At 41.5% G+C, this 24,209-nt stretch overlaps 1 protein-coding gene across 5 annotated transcripts in view; it reads left to right on the forward strand.

Moving 5' to 3' along the window:
* The window catches only part of phldb1a (pleckstrin homology-like domain, family B, member 1a), an 88,238-nt gene that overhangs the window by 5,162 nt on the left and 58,867 nt on the right, over positions 1 to 24,209 (forward strand). For 3 of the 5 annotated variants that reach the window (XM_072669330.1, XM_072669597.1, XM_072669487.1), the window contains exons 1-4: positions 6,454 to 6,658; positions 12,927 to 13,028; positions 17,226 to 17,349; positions 21,709 to 21,879. In XM_072669330.1, coding sequence (XP_072525431.1) covers positions 6,656 to 6,658; positions 12,927 to 13,028; positions 17,226 to 17,349; positions 21,709 to 21,879 — 400 coding nt within the window. In that variant the 5' untranslated portion in view covers positions 6,454 to 6,655. Of the gene's footprint in view, positions 1 to 6,453; positions 6,659 to 12,926; positions 13,029 to 17,225; positions 17,350 to 21,708; positions 21,880 to 24,209 lie in introns of those variants that run through there. The other 2 variants (XM_072669522.1, XM_072669413.1) reach the window with 2 other exon arrangements.

The raw sequence follows: 24,209 nt of genomic DNA on the forward strand, positions 1-24,209 counted from the left end.
GCGAAGAACATTTTAAAGGTCTAAAGAAACATTGCTTGATGCAAAAGATACATCACACTCACACACCTCTTTATAAACATTGGTCTGGTTTTACAAAAGTGTCTTAAGAAAGAAATTCTTAGATGTTGATTTTATCAAAGTAATGCTTAAAAAAGTTAGATAAACAGATATTATTAAAAAGTCTTCTTAATAATAAATTTACTTATCACTTCAGAAAAATTCTAAGAACAATTTGTATTCTCAAAAAAGATATGTTCTTAAATATTTTCTTAACTCTACATATAGCCTCACATTTGTCCTAGAGTGTAAGAGTTCAATAGGTGAGCCTCTGATCAGTGATCAGTTTAAAAAGGTGAATTACTAGCATGTCTAATTTAACTGAATTTAAAAAGTGGAGATTGTTCTTAATGTGCTGTCAGTGTCTGCATCAGATAAAATCACTCCTGGCTCTTGTTTACTGAAAATGTTTTTAAAATCAGTTCCAATTTTGCCAAGAAAAGTGGCCAAATATTCAACCGGAATTCTGCAAGAAAACTGCTGATGGCAACCAGGTCCATGATTAGTGCATGGACTTCTGACCACAATTGAATATCACCCTTATATCTGAGAAAGGTAGAAAAACAAAGATGTGTGTGTATGTGTGTGTGTGTGTGTGTGTGTGTGTGTGTGTGTGTTGGGGGAAGGAGAACAAAAAGAGGGAAATTTAATGCCAGGTTGGAGCAGGTGAGCTAGAGCCAGGAGGGTTACGGTGGCTCTGGCACAATTTCCTGCTCTCTGTCTGTTCCTTTATTCAACCCTGTTCACACCAGCCTAAACGACAGGTGCTGCTTAAGGCCAGCCGTGGCTACGTGAGCTACTTCTTTCTTCCCCTTTTACAGGTGGGAACTCAGATTTCCACTGAGGATTTCCCCCATTTAGCCCAGCTTTGAGAATCTAACCACAAAAAATGCAAAGATGCGGGCCTCAGGCCCAGTTAGTTTTTCATGTTCCCACACTTTTCACATCGACTGCTTCTGGCCAACTGATATCCATCTATTTCCAACTCTTCATCTTTTCCCAGGCCAGTTCTTATGCATGTTATTTTCCTGGCCAGGCGATGTGTGTTGCTTCACTCGTCTGTTGTTGCAGATTTTTAATCCATCCTTCTGAGAGGGGAGAATTAGAAACAGGTCCCGATGGAATGGCGGCTGTACTGCCGAATGCACATAAATCTGTTCAGATGGAAAAGATGTGCCCTTAAGCGAAGTCTCTACCTTGAGTCACACAGCATTCAGCCAAGTCTCAAGCTTCTTTGCTTCACGTGGAAAAGGTTATGAAGGTTGCCTTATAGCTTTGACTGGGAGAATGTACTGAGGTCAAATTGAGTGATAGCAGTGAAGAAACGTTTGATTGATTAGATGTCATTGCATACTTTGTCCATTTTATATATAACAGCGTATTTGAGATTACTTACCACTCAGTGTGTTTTGGAGCAAGGATGGGATGACTTGGGCTAACCATACTTTTAAAATCCTGAGGCTTAGCTCATTTAGAATGGTCCAAAACCTCTTTTTTTTAGTCAGGACATTTTTACAACGCTAATATAGTATATCCTGGCAAGTGAAATAATCTTTAAATTATGCTGAAAATATCTAGTAAAGGTATAATTTACTTGGGTGGTCCATTATAGGTGTGCCATAGATGCTCACCTGACATTCAACTAATATTCAATTGAACATATATGAATGTAAACAATTATCTATTGTATGCATTACCACGCCTAACCCTAACCTCTAACCATTAATCCTAACCTTAATCATACCCTTAAATCATCCCCAAATCCTAACCCTAACCTTGGCCTTGAATCAACCCTAAATCCTAACCCAAACCTTTTGCTAAATTTTAAATCTAGCCTTAAACCCAACCATAAAAGGGTAAGGTTAAGGTTAGGTGCATGGTTACATTTAATAGACAGTCATTTACTTAGAGTTCAACTTAGAGTTCAGTTGACGTTAAGAAACATTTGATTGAATGTTAATTGAATGTCAGGTGAGCTTCTACAAGGCATCTACAATGGTCCATCCAAGTAAAGTGATGCTGGAAAATCAACTTCTAGCCTTTTTAAATAGTTTAGCCACTATCAAATGAAAGTATCCCAGTCCATAAGCAACTCGTTTCCAGCATCTTGGAAAATGCAACATTATGGAATAATGGACACTTTTACAGGATGAAAATGCTTGGTAAAACAAGACTGGAAAATATTTGAATATTATTATAATATTCTCACAACTGTAGACCACCGAAGCAGGGTGACATTCTGTAGTCAGTGTCTTCCTATATCAGGAACTCCAGTTCTAAGATGGATGTCGCATTGAGAGAAATTAATATGATAATTGCTGCCATCGCACCCTGTGGTAAACAAGAGTAGGCCTCATTCACAAGCAGTTCTTTATTTCTTCTTACAATCAACTTATGCAGTTTTCTTGAAGATTCTGATGTTCACTAATGATTTCCTATTTGGGATTTGTTTGGTTTACGAGGACAAAGGGATCCAGCATTATAAGACTAGAGCTGTGAACAATTCTGTGGTTTGTTAGAACTTTTCTCAAGAACAAACTGAAGATCATTCTTAGGAAGATACTAATGAATGAGGCTCAGTGTTCCCAAACACAATACATCTGGTTCTGTGTTCACTTGAATTTTTCTCTTGAATGCCACCAAATCCTCTGGATATGAAGTCATTCTGCAGTCACAATAGGAATAACGCTACATGCATGCTACAGCTAAGCTAACAAATTAGCCATAGCATGCATGTCAACGACACTGAACCACAACATTTGACATAGCTTGCTAATTATTTGGGGTATTATGGTGAGGTTTATAGGCATATAATGTTAGCGTGTAGCAAAAGCAGAACCAACCCCTCCCCGGCATCAACAGATCCTGTTTAAATCTGGGGTGCCTAAAATGGGAAGTGACGGCAACTACCAAATTAACTTCAGAGGTCATTTGCCAACTCTGGACATGAAATATTTCCTGTCTAATAGCCTACACTGAGATGAAGTAAGTGTGTGTGTGTGTGTGTGTGTGTGTGTGTGTGTGTGTGTGTTTGAAGGGGGTGGGTGGGTGTGTGGGAGCCCAGGTGTGCTTCAGGACCCAGGCTGGATTCCACATTCCACAGCCCAACCTGCCCATCATGTGAGATGTTTTGAATGTGAACTGTGTATGACAGATAGAAGTCTGGACAGCTATCTGCATGTCTGTGTATATTTAAAGGGAAAAAGCTGTTAATCGAACCAAAAGCAGATGATGAATTCTGCGGACTCTCTTGGCTAGACCGTAAGAACATTTTGACTTATACCATGGTGCCAAAGAAGAAGCAGACCCAGTCCCATCTCCCACAAGCACACACACACACACACACACACACACACACACACACACACACACTAAGAGTCTCTTAATCCAAGTAGTGAAAGGGGTTTAAGCCACGTATGCAGATACTCACTTGTCCGTAAAGGGAGCTGTGGGTACACTTTATGACGCCTCCTTGCTTTAAGCTGATACTATAATGAAGGGCCCGACTTTAGGAAAAAATGCTGAAGGAGCTGAAAAAACGTGTGGGTCTGCTAGTAATTCATGAGTCAGGTCTCGCTTAGCTTTGAGATGGCACACACATCAATGTCTGAGACAGCAAATCCATTTTTGAAGATTCTGATGGATCTTCTGGTCAATCTAGTTCTGGTTTGCCTTCTTGGTGGTGCCATAAAGCTGCACTTTAAAAAGCCTCACTGAAAACTGGGGATATAAGCTCAGGTTTCTAGTAGCATGTAACCTGTGAGTAGGTCCTGGTCCACTAAACTTCAAAAGATCAATAAAAAAAGGCATTTGGATGCCTTTATAATTCAAAACCAGTGCCTGATGTAGCACCATCAATCCCGAGAACACAGCTCAGTGCTGGGGGGGTTTATACACATCTAGCCCATGCCTTGCATTAGGCATGGTGCCAACAGGTTCACGATGATCTGCTTTAGAGAGTCTTATTCTGTTGACAGTACTTCTCGGTCAGGACTGGACAACCTGTGTGTAAGTGTGTTGGGGGGAGGGGGGTGCATTTGCACATCTGTGTTGTCAATGGGCATAGCCTAAAATAGCATATTTGGACATATAGTGTACAATAAAATGAATCGTGTAAATAGAAACATGTTCATCAAAAGACTGAAAAGATCGGGCACTGGCAAGATGTGCAAGATCACCGTCTGTACAGTCTCCAATGCTATAAATTGATAATTTGGGGTCCATTAGTTGAAACTCTCTCCCTTTTGAGAATCAAAAGTGGCCTTGAACATGGCAGCAGCAATTTCTCCCGAGGGCATATTCAGTGGAAAAGTCTAAGGGTGCCTTTCTTTTCCAGAATCAGAGGGTAGACCAGAGATAGCTGTTGGTATTCATGTGTAGCTGTCAGCTTCATGGACATTTCCTTTTATTTTGAACACAATTCTTGGATTGTAATCATCAGCAAATGCCTTACAGAGAAAAGGAGGGCTGTTTGGGCCAAATGCTTCCTCAAGAGATTTGCTTGGTCTGGGTTAACCCACAGGAAACACCCCCTGCTCTGGAGGCAACACCGGAAGACCCATCTTCAGATCCAGCTGTGGTTGCTTGGTTTCTGCTTAACTTTGTTTGTGTCTCCATTTTATTTGTTTGGTCTTTTTCAGACATCTGTCCCACACACCATCTCCAGCTTTTCTGGCAGTGGTCAAGGGAAAAAATCCATAACACTGATAGACATTCCTGCTCTTGTCCTCTTGCTTTTTCTTCTTCTCTGTATCAGAGAGTGTTCCTTTCATTTCCTGTGAGACTGCCCTGGGACTCTGAAGCTTTTTCTCATGTCCTCTTCGCAGTTTGGCCTTCATCATTGGCCATATAACCTTGGTTCGACTTCATCAACAGCTAGTTCAGTTCAGTGTGTAGAGTCCCATGCGTTGTTTACTCCGAGTTTCCATGGCGACCGTGCCGTGCAGGGGAATTCTTTTGAGACATATTGTTTCTTTAAGTAAAATGAGTCATTCATTAATGAACACTCTGGCCTTTAAGTGACTCATTTGGAAAGCACGGATCAGCGCTTTTCCGCAGCTGTTTTAATGCTGGGGCGGAAAACACCATGCTGTTTTGCCAGAGTGACGGAGGAACAGGAAGTCAGTGAGAGGAATTCCATGTGGAATACCAAGGCCTTTTCCACCGATCCACCGCCTTTAAAACAGCATGAATGGAGTCTTATTTATCCAAATCCCAAAGAAATGGTGGCGGTTCAGCTTGTCACTGCTAACCTGCCAATAATACTCTTACAATCGCAGTAATCCTTATTTGTTTTGTCAACTTAGGGATTAAAATGTAAGTTCTCAGTCTCTCTCTTTGGAAAGGTCACGCAACCCCAACCAGCGTTCATGCTGCTTTGGTTGCTAATGAAGTCTGCTTTGATATAGACCTCAATACCTTTGCAGCTGAATTGCATTCAGTGAGCGACTGTGTATTCTTAGTAGGTCTCCGATGCAGACTTGCTGTCAGAAGAGGTCATTGGCCTTTCAGAGGGGAGAGTTAGTAAACAGTGAGGTCAAGTTTACTCTGAGGGGCAACCTCTGCTGAACCTCCTCAATATTTATGACTTACTCCTTGTTTTGACACTAGAGCTAGCTTGCCAATTTTAGCTGTTAACTTGAAGCGGGTTGGGATTGGTGTCTTCTCTTCTTTTTTTTTTATTTCTTCTCCTCTTTTCTCTCCTGCTTTCTTCTCTTCTCTTCTCCTTTCTTTTCTTTCTTCACTTCTCTTCTCTTCTTCTCTTCTCCTTTCTTCTCTTTGTTTCTTGTATCCTCGCTCCTCCTTTTTTCTCTTCTCTTCTCTTCTTTTCTCCTTTCTTCTCCTCTCTCTCCTCCTGTTTTCTCTTCTCTTATTTTCTTCTCTTTGCCTCTCCTTTCTTCTGTTCTCTTCTGTTCTGTTCTGTTCTCTTCTCTTCTCTTCTCCTTTTCCTCTTATCTTCTTTTCTTCTTTCGTCTCTTCTCTTCTCCTTTATTTTCTTTTCTTCGCTTCTCTTTCCTTTCTTCTCTTGCTTTCTTATATCATCTCTCCTTCTTTTTTCTCTTATCATCTCCTCTCATTTCTTCTCTTCACTCATCTCCTTTCTTCTCTTCTTCTTTTTTCTCTTCTCTTTTCCTCTCCTGTCTTCTCTTCTCCTCTCTTCTTTTCTTTTGTACTCTATACGTCTTCTCCCTATTCCCTCCTCTCTCTCTTATTCTCTTCTATTTTCCATTTCTCTTCTCTTTTTTCTCTTCTTATTTTTCTCTTTTTTTCATGTTTTTGTCTTCCTGTTTCTTTTTCTTCTCATCTCTGTTGGTTTTACTTGCATCTCTCTCTCTCTCTCTCTCTCTCTCTCTCTCTCTCTCTCTAACTCTCTCTCCCTCCCCAGCTGCGGTTGGTGACAGTAGTTGTAACTCTGCGCTCTTGAACTCCAGAGTGTTTAGGAGTGTTTAGTCAGAGACATGGACTCCACACGATCGGCAAGAGAAGACACAGGAACAAACAAGTGCAGAAGTAAACACAGCACATAACAGTGAGACTAAGACCAAACACGGTGATGGAACACTATTTGGACAGCTTCTAGACTCATCTAGTAGAAAAGATGGTGAGTACATGACTTCCTGGCATGTGCAGTTCTGCAGGGAACATTAAAGCCATGTTTCTTTATTTTGGCCTGGGAGCATTAATCCACTCAGTGCTTTTGCTGTCAATTGGCTTTAAATCAGTTGAGTTAGGTTTGTTTATTAGCTTTCAGTTAGATTAGCTAAGGTGTCAGAATGTGGTCAGCTGGTCTACAACAGCTATATTTTGGTCCTACATGCTTTTCATACTTTTCTATCCGTTCATATTCATCCTGCTTTCCAGCCTGGTATTCCTTATGCCACGTTCAGCTTGTGGAGCATTAGCTATATTTTCCCACTGTGGTTTCCTCTGAAACACTAATGTACCGAAGTGCTGTGTGTGTGTGTGTGTGTGTATGTGTGTGTGTGTGTGTGTGTATATGATTATAACCCCTGTAAGAGGAGCCCTGTGGAGCACACGGTGTGGTTGGGCTGAGGCTATTTTCTGCTGCTTGGGCCAGGACACATTGGCATGGCTGCCGACTTAATGACACGTTTCAGAGGCATGGCACTCCACTCGGCCACATGAGCCATCGCCCCGTGGAGCAAGCGCTGTGAAACTGTGTGTTTGTGTGTTTGTTTTTGTGCATTTACAGGACAAAATGTGCTGTCTGTGTTTAACTACTTTTTAAATTTGGGCAAAACCTTTTAGTTTTGGTTATTGTGGTTATATAAAGTGGGCTTTTACAATGGACTATATTTTATTACACAACCTATTTGTGTCTTATATAAACCTATACATATATACAGTACTGGGAGAGGTTTTTGGCAGCTAAACGCATTATTTACAAATGTAACAAGCAATAAGAGAGCTGCTGCTTGGAAAAAACTCCAGATCACATGGTAGTTGAGATCTTGTGAGCTAGTTTGAAGAACAAAGCTTGGTTCCAGATTTCTCCTGGACGCCTTCAGCCAGCGCATAGATGTGTACAGTTCCACCAGCAGCCCACCTGATGTAACATCATTATGCACTGATTTACCAAACCAGGTGTTGGATGACAACTATAAAAAAATACTAGACATCCATGAAGAGAGCTTTGGAGATCCCAGGCTGAGTTAATTCCAAACCAGGGGTGGTCATAAAGGTGACTATGATATGACTGTGTGCATTATTTGTCTAAATGTTTGTGGACACCCCTTCTAATTAATAAATTCAGCTGTTTTAATGCAAACCCATTGCTGACGAAGGTATGAAGGTGCAAAATAGTACATGATAGATGCTGCATAGAAAAGCATTATAAATGGCACGGGCCACTGTAGAACACTGTAGACGTTTTCACAAAGCAGCTTTACGGAGGTCTGGGTTTTGAGCCCCAGGTGAGTAAGCCAGTGGTAAAGTGAGAGGAAAAGCTTGAGAAAAACCAAGACTCAAACAGAGAAACCATCCTCCTCTGGTTGACACCAGAAGTGAAATAGAAATGAGCTTAATACTACGCACAAGAGCTCAGATTTAACCACTGACATGAAGGTCGCTTTGCCTTATGCCAAGTGTCGGCTAGAGGGGTATAAAGCCCTGTATAAAGTACAACTGCATTGTCTGCAATGCCTCCATCCAACGCTCCAACTCCAATGGCAGGAAGTGTGTGTGGCGCAGAGCCCTAGGGGCCCGGGATTGTGGGTTCAATCCTCAGTTTGGTCACTGTACTCTGGTTTCCTCCCACCTCCCCAAAACACATGGTAGGTTAATTGGCCAAGCTAAATTGCCCCCTAGGTGTGGGTAAATGAGCGTGTGTGGTACCATGCGATGAACAGGCGCAGTGCAATGAACAGAGGGTATTCCTGCCTTGCCCCTAATGATTCCCGGTAGGCTCCTAAACCCACCGTGACTCAGATAAAAAGATGAATGAATGAACTTTGGTTAAGCAGGTGTCCACAAATTTTTGACACTGTGTACAAACATGTCACAAATCGCAGGGCTAGTTTTCCACCCAGGTTTTGTTTATAAAATTATCACTGCAGAGCTGTAGGCCATGCCCAGTGAACTGTGTGTGTGTTTTGTGTGCATGTGTGTGAACAGTTATTGCAGTCATTCCCATTTGTTCGACTGTAAGGTCATTTGTGGTTATGCTGTGTGGCTGAAATAGTGGTTAATCCCTTAAAAAGACTGGAAACTACAGGCAGTGAAGAAGCTACAGTACAATTCAGAAATGTAATGATTAAAAGGGGTGAATGATGTCAAAAGATGCTATCCATGTTATTAGAGGAGGGAGGAATGCGGTGTGTGATATAAATGTCCTGGAATCGATTATTATTCGGTGTCGGTTGTTTGCAAATGTTAGTGTTTGTATAACACAGATATCATAATTAATAGAATATAGGCCCATAACGCTGCATAACCCGAGTTCCATTCATGTCAAATTGTGTAATTTTACTCTGCTGCCTCAGTTCACATGCTTCTTTCACTTCTGTATCTTGTCCGGAAATGCATGTGTAGAGTGTGAATTATACCTCCTGGCTGTAGGGGGAGCCCAGGAGTAAAAAATACCAACACTCACATGCTGCTGTTTTAAGTGGTTCCCACTTCCAAGCATTTGCTAGGCTGTTGTGTCGTGGTCACTAGTATGATACTGTTTGTGCCTGGTGGTTGCTATGGTATCCCAGGTGATCGCCATGGTGTTGCTAAGATGGCTGTTATAGTGTTGCTAGGTGCTTGCTACAGAGTTGCTTAGTGGTTGTGAGGGTGTCTCAGCTGGTTGCTAGCAAGTTGCCAAGTGGCTGCTGTGGTGCCCATGTGGCTGGTTGGGTGTACCCCATTAATTACTATGGAATAGGAACATTTGGGGATGGGAGACAAATGGCAAAAATCAGACTGAGAGACAGAGAGTTGTTATTGGAACTTATGGTTTATAAGATTGTATCTGTGCCTGTCACCAAGCTATCCTTGAAAATCTCCCCTAATTAATATTCATATCCTGCAGGCAGCCTGTCTTAGCTTGTGTGATGAAGTGAAGCTTCACATTCCTGCAGTCCCCCTGCTTGATCACGCCAACAGAGGTTTTTTCCATTTGAAATCTCTAGGGGTGAAAATCTTGGAAAAGGAATTTGTTTCAAATTTCACTGTTATTTTATTTGATTATTTTGATTGGATTTTGAATTATTTGTAAATAATTAATACCAAAACAGCATGAGATTTAAAGCCAGGGGGGCTACAGTTGAATTAATTGAATAAAAAAAAAAACATGATATGAGACAATGTCAACAGCCTCACCCTCTGTAAATCAACCACTTTCAACTAAATTTCAAGAATGGTGATGACTGCACATTTGCTTTGGGGAACAGTGTCAGGTGTCAACAGTTTCTAATAAAGTAGTCAATGAGAGCAGGTGCAAGTTAGGGGTTTCTAAAAAAAAAAGTTGCCAGGGGTTTTTAATAAAGTGGCTGGCAAGTGGAAGTTCCAGTGAGTTGTGCTTTGGCATAAGTGTTTCTACTATAGTGGCCAGTGCATGAAAGCTTAAAATGTTTCTAATTAAGTGGCCGGCAAGTGGCACTTTAGTGTAGGTGGTTCTAATAAAGTGGCCAGAGAACAGAAGTTGAAGGTGTTTCTAATAAAGTGGTTGGCAAGTTGAAGCTCTAAATAGGGGGTTCTAACAAAGTGACCAGTAAATGGAGCTTTAGTGTAAGTGATTCTAATAAAGTGGCCAGTGAGTGAAAGTTTATGGTGTTTCTAATAAAGTGGCCAGTTTTTAATAAAGTACCCTAAACACCTTAGAGTAGACATTTCTAATAAAGTGGCCAATAAGTATAAGTTCAAAGATGTTTCTAATAAAGTGGCTGATTATCTGTCTGTGTTGTCCCCAGATCAGTCATAGACATTTGTCTGAGTCAGATGCGTGATCTGTTATGACGTGTCTGCTGAACTGTCGACTGCCCTGAGGGCCAGTACCTGCTTATTTCTACTGTGATGTGCACATGTCTGCACCATGGATAATCAGCAGCATCTGTTCCAAGAGTTTGCATCTGAGATGAGTCACACTGATCCACGCTGAGCGCAGTATCTGAAGCACAAGCTCCAACCCATCCTACCAGCTGGTCATTTCTAGTCTGTGTGTTAGATGTGTTAGCGTGGCCCAGGGGCTAAAACACGACGCCACCTGTGTGCCATGTTTTTTAATAAGCCAATAAAAAGAAGATCAAAGATCTGAATGCCTAAGAGTGTCCTAATTATGCCAAGTAGCTATTAAAAGAGCACCGCGTTTTTCAGCCTCCTCTCCATCTGCTGTGTCTATATTGTGTTATCATTTTCTACTAAGCTGTGTGTTGGCAGGAACCTGGTGATCTGATACGTGTCATGATTCAAGGGTTACAATTCAATATACTGCAATATACCATAATATTAGAACCAAACATTGTGTAGGCCACTGTTGTCTAAGCAAAACAGGTGTCATGTGGTATCTGGCACCAACAGCATATTTACAGCATATCCATTAAGTCCTGTAAGTTGTGAAGTAGGGCCCCCATTGATTACATCAATGAGCCTTGGGTGCCCATGACTTGGTTGCCGGTTCACCGGTTGTTCCTTTCCTGAACCACTTTTGGTAGGTACACCAGGAGACCTGCCTGATGTTTTGGAGATGCTCTGATCCAGTCATCTAGCCATCACAACGTGACTCTTGTCAAAGTGGTTCAGATTCTTACACTTGCCAATTTTTCCTACTTCCAACACATTAGCTTAAAGAACGGACTGTTCACTTACTGCCCAATATATCCCACCCCTTGACAGATGCCACTTAATCAAGTCAGTGGTTTTAATGTTATGGCTCATTGGTGTATTGCGATACTGTTAGCAAGGCAACATACTGCGATTTGAGAGAGTCTATGTTTTTATGCAGTCAGAACAGTGGCATCTGAAGAGTACAACACTGCAGTCAGGGTTCAAACACTACCCTAAATGAATCCAATGTCTGTCACCAATCTTTACATGTGAACTATTCATTACAAATCAATACTATGAAGGCTCTGGGTGGTCCTGTGGACTGAGGTGCTGCCACTATGATCCGAGGATCGCTGGTTCGAATCCCAGGTCATGCTGCTTGCCGTCAGCAGCTGGAGCCAGAGAGAGCACAATTGGACTTGCTCAGCACAGGCTCAGCACTGGCCTCCTATCAGTGGCAGTTTGAAAAGAGGCATGTTTGTCGGCTAGTCTTTACCTTCCTAGTGTAGGGGGCATTGCAAATGATGATGAAGGGCATTCTTATAATAATTCTTATAAATATACATGCATTAGCAAACTGGAAACTCCCTGTAGTTCTAGAAGAACTAAAAGAAATGGTGACTGAAAACACACTTAAAATAGTAGCCAGTGGGATGGTGCTGAAATCTGTAAATAAATGAAAGGGTGAGTGTGTGTGTTCACTGCCACCGATGGGTTTAATGTGGAGGCTAAATTCTGGTGTACTGCTGTGCAATGGCTAAAGTGCGATCTTTATAATTGTTCTTAATCTCAATCTTAATAAATTATTATTAATAATAATCATTAATAAACATGACTACGTAACACTGATTCCAACCTTCAGCCTTTTTTTCTGAAGATTCAGATTTTAGCATGAGGCAGCTGAAAGGATGTCTTACTAAAGCTGAACATCTATCCAGCTTTCTAACACTGGTGCATAGAAGTAGTTCCGGTCACTTTTACTTTTGCAGGCAGGAGCTGCCTACCCACTACTACCCAGAAACTACTACACTACTACACCGGTCATAAATTCTTCACTTTTGTGTACTCGTTCCATTCCTCAGAAATGAATCTACAGTTTAAAATGATCAATAACTAATATATATCTTTATCTATCTATATTTATTCATATATTCATTGTTTATTAACAGCTATCAGCAGCTACACGTTGACTTCTATTATACACAAAAGTGCTTCAAGTCAGAGTTTTTCTGTTTCAGTGCAGAAAAACATTTTGGGTAAATTGTCTGTGGTGATTCACTGTGCACTACAGATACAGAAGACAGAAAAAAGCTGAAGTATTTTTTACTGTTCAGTCTAGACTGTGATTGTTTGCAAATGGACCGTGCTCAGAAAGCTATGAGTCATTACAGAGGAAGCCTGAGCAGATTTCTTGTTGTGCATGTGCTGTGAGAACACTCTGTTTGTTTGTAAATACTGTGTTTTTCATGAGAGAAATGTGCTCTGCAGCGACGTAATGGCAAAAAAGCACCACACAGCTGACACTGTATTTGTGTCCGTAACTGTTTGTAGCGCTGCCCTGGCTTAATTCCCCTTTCTCATCTGTGCTTTATTTGATACAGGACCTCTATGACTGTGATGAAGTGATCGATAACGCAGAAGACATGGACAGCCTGAACAGGAATGTTCCTGAGCATGGCCGCCAGACTCATCAGGTGCTACAGGTGAGTTACCTGAGCAGACTGAAGAAGGTTCATGATGCCACTACTGTGGGCACTAAGGGGCAGATCCATTGCAGTTCCATACATCTAGCCTTCTTCCTGCTCCGGCTCATGGAATAAAGCTTCTATCTAACTATTCACCAATCAGCCATAACATTAAAACCAGTAAAGTCCGTAACACTGCTTACACTGTTTCAATGCCGCCAGGCAAGTGTTGGGAGATACATAGTAGTCAGCAAGTGAGCAGTCAGTTCTTGAGGTTGATGGGTTGGAAACATGGGCAAGCGTGAGAATCTGAGCCACTTTGACAAGAACCAGACTGTGACGGCTAGACAACACAGTCAGGGCATCTTCTAAACATGAGGCAGATCTTGTGAGGTGTTCTCATTATGCAGTGGTTAGTACCTACCAAAAGTGCTACAAGGAATGGCATCCAAGTCTCATTGATGCAATCCATTGAGGCCCCACCTCACAATGTACGTTTTGGTGCCAGACACCACAGGAGGCCTTCAGATGTCTGGCCTCGATGGGCCAGAGCTGTTTTGGTGGCCAAGGGGGACCTACACAGTATTCGACAGTTGTTTTTTGTTGTTGTGGCTGATAGCTGTATATATGTCCACTTATTAATTTTCCAAAAAATGTGGAAATATATAATATATAGAAAAGTGGTCCCACATCTGCCCTTGGAGTAGTACAAAGATTCAAAAGATGATGTTTTTGAATCAGGTGATTAACACTGACCATGCTCAGGCCATCAGACTCTGTTTAAACCTCGGCTATTATAAGAACTGTCTCAGTCTTAGTCAGTGCACTAATTTATATTCACTTTCCCATTTGTCTGACAATTTTACAAAACAAACAAAGGGGGACCGGGTGGAGATTACAACAATAAAGCAATAAATCTAGTCACAGAAAACCCATCCTGTCTACTGTAGGCGTTTGAGTGGTCCTTTCTGCACAATGGGACTAGTGAAAGAAATGTCAGATGACAATAGAAGCAATTAAACACTGTTATACGCAGTGCCAGTTTTGGAGATGATAGGGGAAGATAAGGGAGCTAAAACAAACTACCAGCTTACTGCAGAGTTAGCCTGCTTCACAGTCTGTTGCCTGCTTACAATGAATGGTGGACAGCTGGTTCTTTCTTTAAAAATATGCAAATAGAGACAAAATGATTGCCTCAGGCCGCTACTACTGGACTGTATGGTATATGTCAGCACAAACAGCACAAGTTTATTTACGGTGATTTGACAACTCAGTCTGTTTTGTGGCAAGTATGTGCCGATATGGAGGCAGTTCCTGTGGAATAAGAGTTATTGGCAGTATTAGCAATGTAGCTCCAGGGCTAAACCAAAGGAGCAAACATGTCTGGGCCTATGGACTTCATGCAAGGTATGGGGAGAACTGTACATTTATTTTTTTGTGGACCTGCTTCTCAGGAGACTGTCCGTCAGAAGGAAGTTCTGCATTAGGCCGTAGCACTGACTCACTGTCAGTAATTGTGAAATGGAAGAAATAACTGAACTCAGAAATTACAGACAGCTCTTTCATTCAGCCTGACAATCATTCCATCTCGGAGGGTTTGCTGAGGCTGAGGAGTTCCCAGCCCAACGCGGTGAGCTTGTTTTTCTGGAGTCTCCAACACTGAGGCTGAGGAGAAGTTTCCAGCCCAGAAAATATTAGCATGACCTCCTACCAGCAGCTTAAGGGAGCCATTAGGGCTCTCACCATGGATTCACATGTTTGTTTTTACTCCATCTTCCAGTCATAATAAGTTATCATGGGAAATGTCATTATCATAATGTAGCAAATGTTATTTATTCAGGATAACAGAATAATTTCAGAGCTCGAGATCCCACTTTTTTAAAATGAGAAAATAAACATTGCTAATGAGTGTTAATCCTAAGATCTTGAGGCCAGGGCCAGTCCCATAAATGTGTTCTAATCTGTCCCAACAAATGAATTTCTCATGGCTGTTTTCATCTTCTCATGGCTGCCGGAACAAGGGGGTGGGGGTGGGGTTCAGGGGGCTGTCATCCACCACTGAGAGGGAAGCTAATATCTATGAACCAAATTATAGTTTATGTTCCCACACTTTGTGACATTTAGTAATAATCTTTATGTCAGTGATAGTATTTTTAATGCCACTATATGGACCTACTTATATTGGGACACCTGTTCACTGGTTGTTTCTGGTCACTGGGTATTAAAAAAAAGAGGTGCTGCTTTGGTTGGAGTAACTGTCTCTACTCTCCAGGAAAGGCTTTCTACTGCATTTTGGAGTGTTACAACAAGAGTGTTATTGAGGTCAGAACATTGGATGATCACCAACCTACCTTATCCTCAACTCCCCAGTTTATCCCAAAAGTATTTGATTGGCCCACCATCCATCATTCCAGAGAACATAGCTCCACTGCTCCACCACTCAATGCTAGGGGACTTTATACCCCTCTAGCCCATAGCCTGGCATTAGGCATGGTGCCAAAAGGTTCATATGTATCTGCCTCAGGGAGTCCTATTCTATTGGCAATACCTATCTACAGGGACTAGACAAGCTATGTGTGTGCATTTGCACATCTGTGTCAACAGTGGGAGCAACTTGAAGTAGCTGGACACATACATTAGAAGGGGCGTCCACAAACAAATCTGAGAAGTCCATGCTGTAAGCATGCCTCTTTCCAAAAGAAGTGGACACACTGTTTGGTTTTCAAATAAAAAATTAGTCTGGCCAACTTGACACTGGACCACTTGTAACGTTACCCCTTTACCTAAAATTTTGAAAGTTTAACACCCCAGTACAAGAATATCTTTCTGCAAATGATTCACACACTGACCTTGAAAACCTTGGGCCATGACTTTGAGTCGGTCCACTCTGTCGGTCATGTGGACCCAGGCCCTTTTCCTTTCATCTTGATGGATAAATCCTCTTGCTGTGTGTAGCCGTACCTAATGGAGCCAAACCCCGTTAGCCCGGTTAGCCTTTTAGCCCAGCCCTGCTTTATTCCATGGCCCTAATTGAATCGGCCTAATCCTGTTTGGAGCAACGAGAGCAGTCATCCAAAAGAGGGCAGGTCACTTTGGTGGACTGCGTTGTAATTGGACATGTGAACGCAGGCTGAATTACAGTGCTGTGTCGGCTGTATTGGGCAGTGCCCCATTGCTCTTGAAGGATTGTTGGTAGAGGTTGTGGCAGTTCATACAGTGAACGGACAAAGATTGTTTACACTTCTAAGGATTCTGTAAATATCCAGTTACTGTAGCAAATGCACCATAATCTGTTACTGCTCATTGTTGTTGAATACCAAGACCTTTTATATACATTAATGTTGTTAATGTTGTTAATGTTGCTGTGGCATTTTTCACTGTTTAATAGATGAGCCAAAGCAATCCTATATGAAGTGAATAACACTCATGGATGATATCGCATAACAATGGTGCATGTCAACGATTGGGATGTAAGTTAGACAGCATCTGAACAGTTGGCTTTCATAGTCAGCAAGTGTAATACTTAAGGAATCACCAGCTTTGAAGACCTGCTTGAAAAGGGGCCAAATTGTTATAGCCAGACAACTGGGTCGGAGCATCTCCAAAACAGCAAGACCTGTGGAATGGTAATTGCCAGCTGTGTTAGGTAACACCAGTGTATCCACAGTGGTCTGAGCAGGGACTAATCAATACCCAACGACGTGGTTTTGGGTGACAAAGACTCATCATGGCCTGTCCGATGAGTCCTGTTTTTTTTTGTAGCTCACTTGAATGACCAAGTACGCATGTTCTGTTTACTGGTGGAATGCACTGAATCTGCATCAGACCCATGGCAAATCAAACTGACCGGAGTTAAAGGACCTGACGCTAACATCTTGGTGCCAGATACTAAAGGACACCTTCATAGATCTTGTTGGCACACAGTGGCTCCGTTACTTTAGCGTATTAGGCACATGGCTTTAATTGTTTTGGCTCATGGGTGTAATTATTAATTGGCACTTACTCTTTACATGGAGTCCGAATTTCACAATGAATGAGAAATTCTCCAAAATGAAATGATAGAAATTATCCAAAATGACTTGAAATAAAATCTTTTTACATTGAATTCAATTCAGTTTTTCCCTTCCTCTTGTAAAGTTCCCATTTTTGCAGATATGAGGTTTATATGCAGCAGTGATGCCATGTTTGTTCATTATGTTTCCATCTGTTTCGCAGAGCACCCCACTGGACCTGATTGAGACTGGCAAGACCCTGAAGGTCCAAGCAGAGCGCCCCCATCTGGTCAGTTTGGGAAGTGGACGTCTGAGCACAGCTATAACACTGTTGCCTTTACCAGAGGGTGAGTGCTAAGCTTTGCTTATAGTAGGCAGAGTAGCCAGAGCACATTAGTAGCATTGGGTGTAACAATACACCAGTAATATTGCAATCTTATAATGTTACAAAGATGTGCATTGTGGAGAAGTAGCAATGCATTGTGGAGCCTGGTCAATTAATTCATGGTGATCTCTGAAAGCCAGCCAGCTCGAATCAACGCTGACTCCAACACAAGCCCAGAGCATGATCAACCCACCCCCTTGTTTAACAGTTGGAAAGGTGTTTTTTCAAGCACTCTCAGCTTTCTAGACTCTGACCTCTTTTAACACTTCTGAATACTCAACCCATTCTGGGCTTGTTTGGGGGAGGGATGCATTATCACTGGTTTGCTTTCACACAGAAGAATTCCATGTGAACTGTGAATCAATTGTGCAATCATTCTGTGTGCATATTCGCAAAAAGGTAGGTCCAAGGTTCATCCTTTTTTGTTGTTCATTATTGTCCTTGGATACATGGAATTTCACTGTGCAGGAACTCCTGCAAACAAGGAGCTGTTTTTAGCCGTGCAGGTGGCAAGTTAAAGAAGTCCGGTGACAAAATGAACCAATCATGCAACCCCAGACACGGCTCAGGAGTGAATAACTTCCTGAGTCTGCTTTAACTGAACCTCAGATCCATAATTTTGGTCACTCCCGAGCTCGAAAACAGCTTCCACACTTTTACACCAAATGTACCAAACTCTCAGAGCAAGCGGCTCCTGGGTCCAGAAAAAAAATGCCCTTAATTACATTAAAAACCAGGGAAAGCTGAATACCCTTTGCTATCTGAATGCTCTTGTTATGGCCTTCTCCTGCTTTGTGTGCATTAATTATTTTAATGTTCTGCTAGGTAGCTGCTTAGAGGAGCAGCTCATGGCTGCTGATTGTTGGGAAAAGGTATAACCCCTTATTGAAGCAAGGCTTATTACACACTAAGGTGTATTATTCAGTAACTACAGGGACTTCTGTACAAGCTGGTGGGGCTACTCTCTGGTAATAGAAGTTTGTCATAACACTTTTGGCCCACCAGCGGCCCATAGGCTGTTTTTGGGGGATCAAGGAGATTTAAATGCAAAGCTTTAAAATGTGCATTGTCTGGCCTTTTCTAATGATGTCTGTGAACATGCTATTGCTCTAACAAGCTCTAAGACCTGGGTTATTTAAGATTAATAACTGAGAGATCACATCTCTTGGGCTGCCTGTATTTTTATGAGCTTTTCACTATAAAATTGTATGTTTTTTGTTGACAAATTAGTAATCAGTAAGTAAATTATACAAATGTTTTTGTCAAAAGATTAAATGTTAAAAAGATTCATTTAATAATATGTGAAAAATAAACACTGGGCACAATTGTGCAATCACTTAGGCTTGTTCTATCTATATAGGTTGTTGTATCTGTAGGGCTCAGGTTACGTCACCTCCTGCTTAAGTGTATCTGTAGATTAGGACATGAGAAATGATATGAAATGCCTGCTCATTCCATTAGGCAGGGCACGATTGTCACTGATCGTTTTGCTGCATTCAGCAGATCCAGCCCTTCACGTCACCTGTAAAAAATTCAGTTCCATTACTGCTAATGACGCCACTCTCTCAGTGAACGTGCCTTGGCTTCCAGCCAAATGAGAAATGAGATGGAAGTGTGTATGTGTGTGTGTGTCTGTGCGTGTCTATATGTGTATATGTGGGTGTGTGTGTCTATATGTGTGTGTGTACATATGTGTATGCTGGGATGTTTACCAGTACAAGAGTGGTAGGGCATCTCATTTGCTCCACTATACACTATCTCATCACTCAAAGAATGACAAATAGAGGACTTTGTTTCCCCTGACACTGTAGGGCAGTGGGAACGTGCAGGCAGAAGCCGGTCCCAAGTGTGCCAAATGTAGTACATTACTCAACTGACTTGCCTTTTTATATTCTGCAATACTGAACCTTCAGCTTCATCTCATTAATTATATCAATGAGCACCGAAAATGTGACCCAGTTATTAAATGGATTCTTATTAGGGGTGTAAAAATGCCTCCATGCATTGTGAAGGTGAAGGTTGTGATTTAACTTGGTGGTTTTGGTGTATTTGGTTGAAGTTGCTAGTCTTATGTAGATTTGGAGCACAGCTTGTGTAAAGGTTGTATTTAGACAATTACTACTGTATTCATCTTTACTTTTTTAAACCCTGTATATAGGCCAACATTTCAGTTCTACACTCTTCACTAGATTACTGTCATGACTGTAGTACATTACATTGGCCCAAACTCAAAACATGACAACCAAACTAGAATGGCTTCCAAATAATCCATAACAGATTCTGTATTAAGATCAATAACTGAGTAATTAACCTAGACCTTATAGCAACAGCAACTGTGGAAAATTGGCATTTCTTCCTTCTGGGCTCTCTGTAATAGCATGAAATACCACCTGTAACATGATAGATCTGGAACACCTTGGGAATCACCTATAGCACCACAGCAAAATCCTAGCAACCACCAGAAAACACCCTTGCAAATCCATAGCACCCAATTAGCAACCACCTGGAACACCTTAGCAAGCACCTAAAGTGCCATGAAAAAACCCTAGCAACCATCAGAAAAGGGCATTGCAAATCCATAGCACCCCCTTAGCAACCACCTGGTACACCTAAGCAACCACCTGCAATACCATAGCAACTATGGAGCAAAAACAGTTTCACTCTAGTGACCACATCACAGCAACTGTCTAGACATGGGAACCACTTAAGTGTTTCTCAACAATGTTAGGGTTAGGGTTAAGATTAAGAACAGGTTTAAGTTTAGGACTAAGGGTTTAGGTTAAGATTAGGGAAAAAATACAGTAAATGTAATAGATATGAATGTAAGTAAAGTAAAGTATCTACAAAGCATCCACAGTGTCTGATCCAAATGTCTGTATTCCACTACAGCGTGATAGTTCCTCCAGTCACTCCTGTGTATTCATAGTTCTTAAAAAATAAGTAACTGTTTTAAAAATCATACTTAATGATGGGGAAATCTGGTCTTTCATTGTGCAATTTTACAAAACAATCTTATTTAAAGATACTGAGACTTATTAATATTGCTAATTAACTGTATTGGGCTGATATTAGCAGAAAATGTATAGGATAGGATAATGAGAACTATGAGAAATAGTGACATTATGGCAACGCTGATCATGATCGGTTCATTCTGAAGTCAGAGATTTACATACTTAGGTCTCATTGAGATCTCATTTAAAAGCGATCCCCTAAAAGGCTAGATGTTAAATCCATCCAGTGATTCAAGGATGTTTGTGGGCAAATTGTTAGTGGGCTTGGTGTGTGATTTAAAACTCCCCTTAAGAGCAAGAGGGAAAATTATAGGGCCATGACCTGACACTCAGTTAACTCCTCTTGTCCTCTCTGTCATTCTCACACACTCACACTCTGTACGCTTGTGGGTTTTGTTACTATTGAATGACCAAATGCATTGTATATGTTTAACCTCTCATAAACCTAATATGTAAGATATGTAGGTCTCAGACTGATGAATTGAAGTGTGGGTGCGCACAAAGAGGCCCTTGCTCTTTAAGGGGTTAAAGAGGAAGTGATTTAAAACCTTCTTCCACATCAAATGCAGACCACGCATGCACACAGACATGTGACACTAAATGCCTTAAAGCCCATACAGACATCACAGTCTCCAGAACAATGAGCTTGAACTGCTCCTTTATGCACATCTGTCAGTCTAGCCAGTTAGACTGAGACATGGTGGGCATGGCTGAGGGTCAGACAGAGGAGGATAGTAGTCTAGTCAGAGCCAAGTAACGGTCAAAGTAAAGAGTATATAGTAGCACTTAGCATAAGGAGTGTCTTTGCTGGTAAAAATTTGCATCACATTAGAACAGAAAATAAAAATGATCAGGTCCTGTGAGGTAGTTTGAAAGACGAATGCACTGCCTCTTCTCAAACCGCTGCTAATGCGGCATTGCCAGGCAGCCAATATGCTCAAAGGAAAGCACCAGGCTCCATTGCATCAGCGAACAGACACCTGTGCTTGCCAGCATCGCTTAAGAGTGATCTGCCCACCCAAAAAGAGAACACGGCCAATTGTGCTCTCTTGATCTCCAGCTGCTGATGACAAAGCGGCATGGCTTGGGATTTGAACTCGTGACCCCCGGGCCATAGTGGTAGTATATTGGACTGCTGAGCCACTCAGAGCCCCAGACATATTCAGAAGACTGTGAAGTGTCTTGTAATATTTAATACATTGTTATTATTGTATATAAAACAGTAAAACTATTAAAATGGCAGGAAATCTCAAAGCGAAAGAGAATGTTTTCACCAAATAAAAATGTGTGTCCATTTGTTGTTGTTGCAGGGAAAACTACTCTGGGTCATGGGAACACTGACATTGATATCCAGGGTCCAGGTGTGGCTGCACTGCACTGCTACATTGAGAACCAGGGAGGAACCATCACACTGTTCCCCTGCGGCAATCTCTGCTCCATGGACGGACTCGCGGTCACCAAGCCCGTACGACTCTCTCAAGGTACACTGCTGATGATTTTAGCATGATTATAAAAAGTTCTAAGCTTATTAACCAGATGGTTGTGCTCCAAACCCCTTTATAGTATGTTGAAAATTCATCACAATATATTCATTCTTAAAATAAGAGTTTCATTTTAGAAAAGCATTCCAGACTACTCAGACTAGCTCAGAGGCTCTGGGCCAAACTCAGCAGTACCAGCACTACGCAACACCCAATGAGCAGCCCTTTTTAGCTAGCCTGGTGGCTCTTGGTACAAAGGATCTCCTGAGTCTGTCTGTAGAGCAGCTCTGTGATAGCTTCAAAAAGTCACCATGGAAGCGTTCAGTTGAGCTCTCTGTCTTTAATGTCACCTTTTAAACCTCACTTAAAATATTTTCATCTAAAAGTGTTTTAATCCTTAAAGCAGCATTATGCAAGAATTAGTATTTCTTGCTCCTACAGGGCTCCCCCTATAGTTGGGAAGTGGAATTTGCACTAAATGAAACGCTTTTCTCATGCATTTTAGAGAGCTGAGAGATACAGAACAGTCACTGGGATTGAAAGAAGCTTATGGACTAAAGCAGCAAAGCAATATAACAGGATTTTTCACCAATATGACTTAGGTTATGCAGCGTTACACAGTTCTCACAAGCATTATCCTACCCGCTTTGCCAGAATTACACACTGCAGTTTGTGGTGTGCTGAGCCCCTAGTAGCAATGATAGCGGTGCTACTCTTCCTGTTACAGGTCAGTGGAGCATCAACATGATTTTGAAGCTGTTATTTTAAGGGAGAAATGCTACATAGTGTTGCTTTAATTTAACAAATAAACAAATTCATAGTAGATCATACCAGACCATTCCTTTACCAGAGAAAAACAGGGATCAAAAAGGCATGCTAGCCATAACAATGAAAACATGGCAAAACAGAAACACGACAACACTGCACAGCAACACAATATCAAATAAAATAAAGAAATATCCCTGTGAATGTGACGTTTGTCTAAATATAGCCTCATCCTGACTGAATCGTACATATTAGAACTTGGCAGGTCACTTGTATGGATCGCAGCCTTAGTTTTGCAGGGACTTCTAAACCTTAAGGACAGTAAATCAATAAGTTCAGTCAGATAAAAACAGCGCTAGGCCAAACGTCACCACTCCAATGCCAATTCTGATCTGAGTCAAAGAATGCCATTTTCAGCTTCACTATGTGTTCCTATTCATGGAAACTAATAGGACATCACCCTCTGCTTCCAACTACAAACAAACCAGTGTACTGCAGCCGTCCTGGATACGCATGGTATGGCTGTGTGTTTAAACTTCCTTTGTAAGAAGTTGACCTTGGTATATTCTCCATTGCTATTTAGGGCTGCTCAGTTGTCAGGAATGTCACTGCTCTGTATTTAGACTGTATGGAGATGCAGTGAATGTTCAAATGAAACAAAGCTCTTTGTGTAAGGCTGGGTTGTATGGCATGGCTGGTTAATTAGGAAAATTAGCCTGATTCAATCGTACATACTATAACATCAGGTGAGATGGCAGTTCACTTGTACGGCTCAGAGTCTTTATTTTACAGGTTTGAACTGGGGCAGTGGTGGCTCAGTGGTTAGAGCACCAGGCTATTGCTGACTGGGTTGTGGGTTCGATACCTGGTTCCACTGTTGGGCCCTTGAGCAAGGTCCTTCACCCTCTCTGCTCAATCCCCCTCGATGGCTGCCCACTGCTTCAGGCATGCATGTCACTGTGTCACTGAGTGTGTTCACTACACAGATGGGTTAAAGGCAGAGGCCAAATGGTGAATATGGTTGTCTTGACTTGACTTGTTTTATTCTTATGAAAGGATGTTATGCAGGAGCAAGCAGGAAATCAACTTTGTACTGTTATAAAAAAAAAAACTACAGATTAATGAATTACTAAATGCTGCCTAACTATGGCCCAGAATATTCAAAATGCAGTGGAGGGAGACCTGGGTTTCTGTAAGACCAGACTGACCATTATAGAAATGCTCATTTCTCTTTCACTGCCCATGAATGCTGTCTTTTACTGGTTCAATTTAAAACAAATGAATGCTTTATCAAGAAGCCTGCTGTAAATTGATATTGTGGTCTTTTGTGTGTGGTCATTTTATGGTTATATACATTTTAGTTGATAATAAGGAGCCATAGAATACATTTATCCAATATTTTAAGTTAATCCTTGATGTATAAACGTAAAATATATGATTTGCTGGCACTGTGACGGCGAACAGGATATATATACACATATATATGAGCAGTATTTTGTAATAATTCTTACTGGATAGTGTTGTGGTCCACTCTGCGCAGTGTGCAGTTAGCAACCTGCAGAGAC

The sequence above is a fragment of the Salminus brasiliensis genome, chromosome 1, assembly GCF_030463535.1.
Source record: "Salminus brasiliensis chromosome 1, fSalBra1.hap2, whole genome shotgun sequence".
NCBI classification, from domain to species: domain Eukaryota; kingdom Metazoa; phylum Chordata; class Actinopteri; order Characiformes; family Bryconidae; genus Salminus; species Salminus brasiliensis.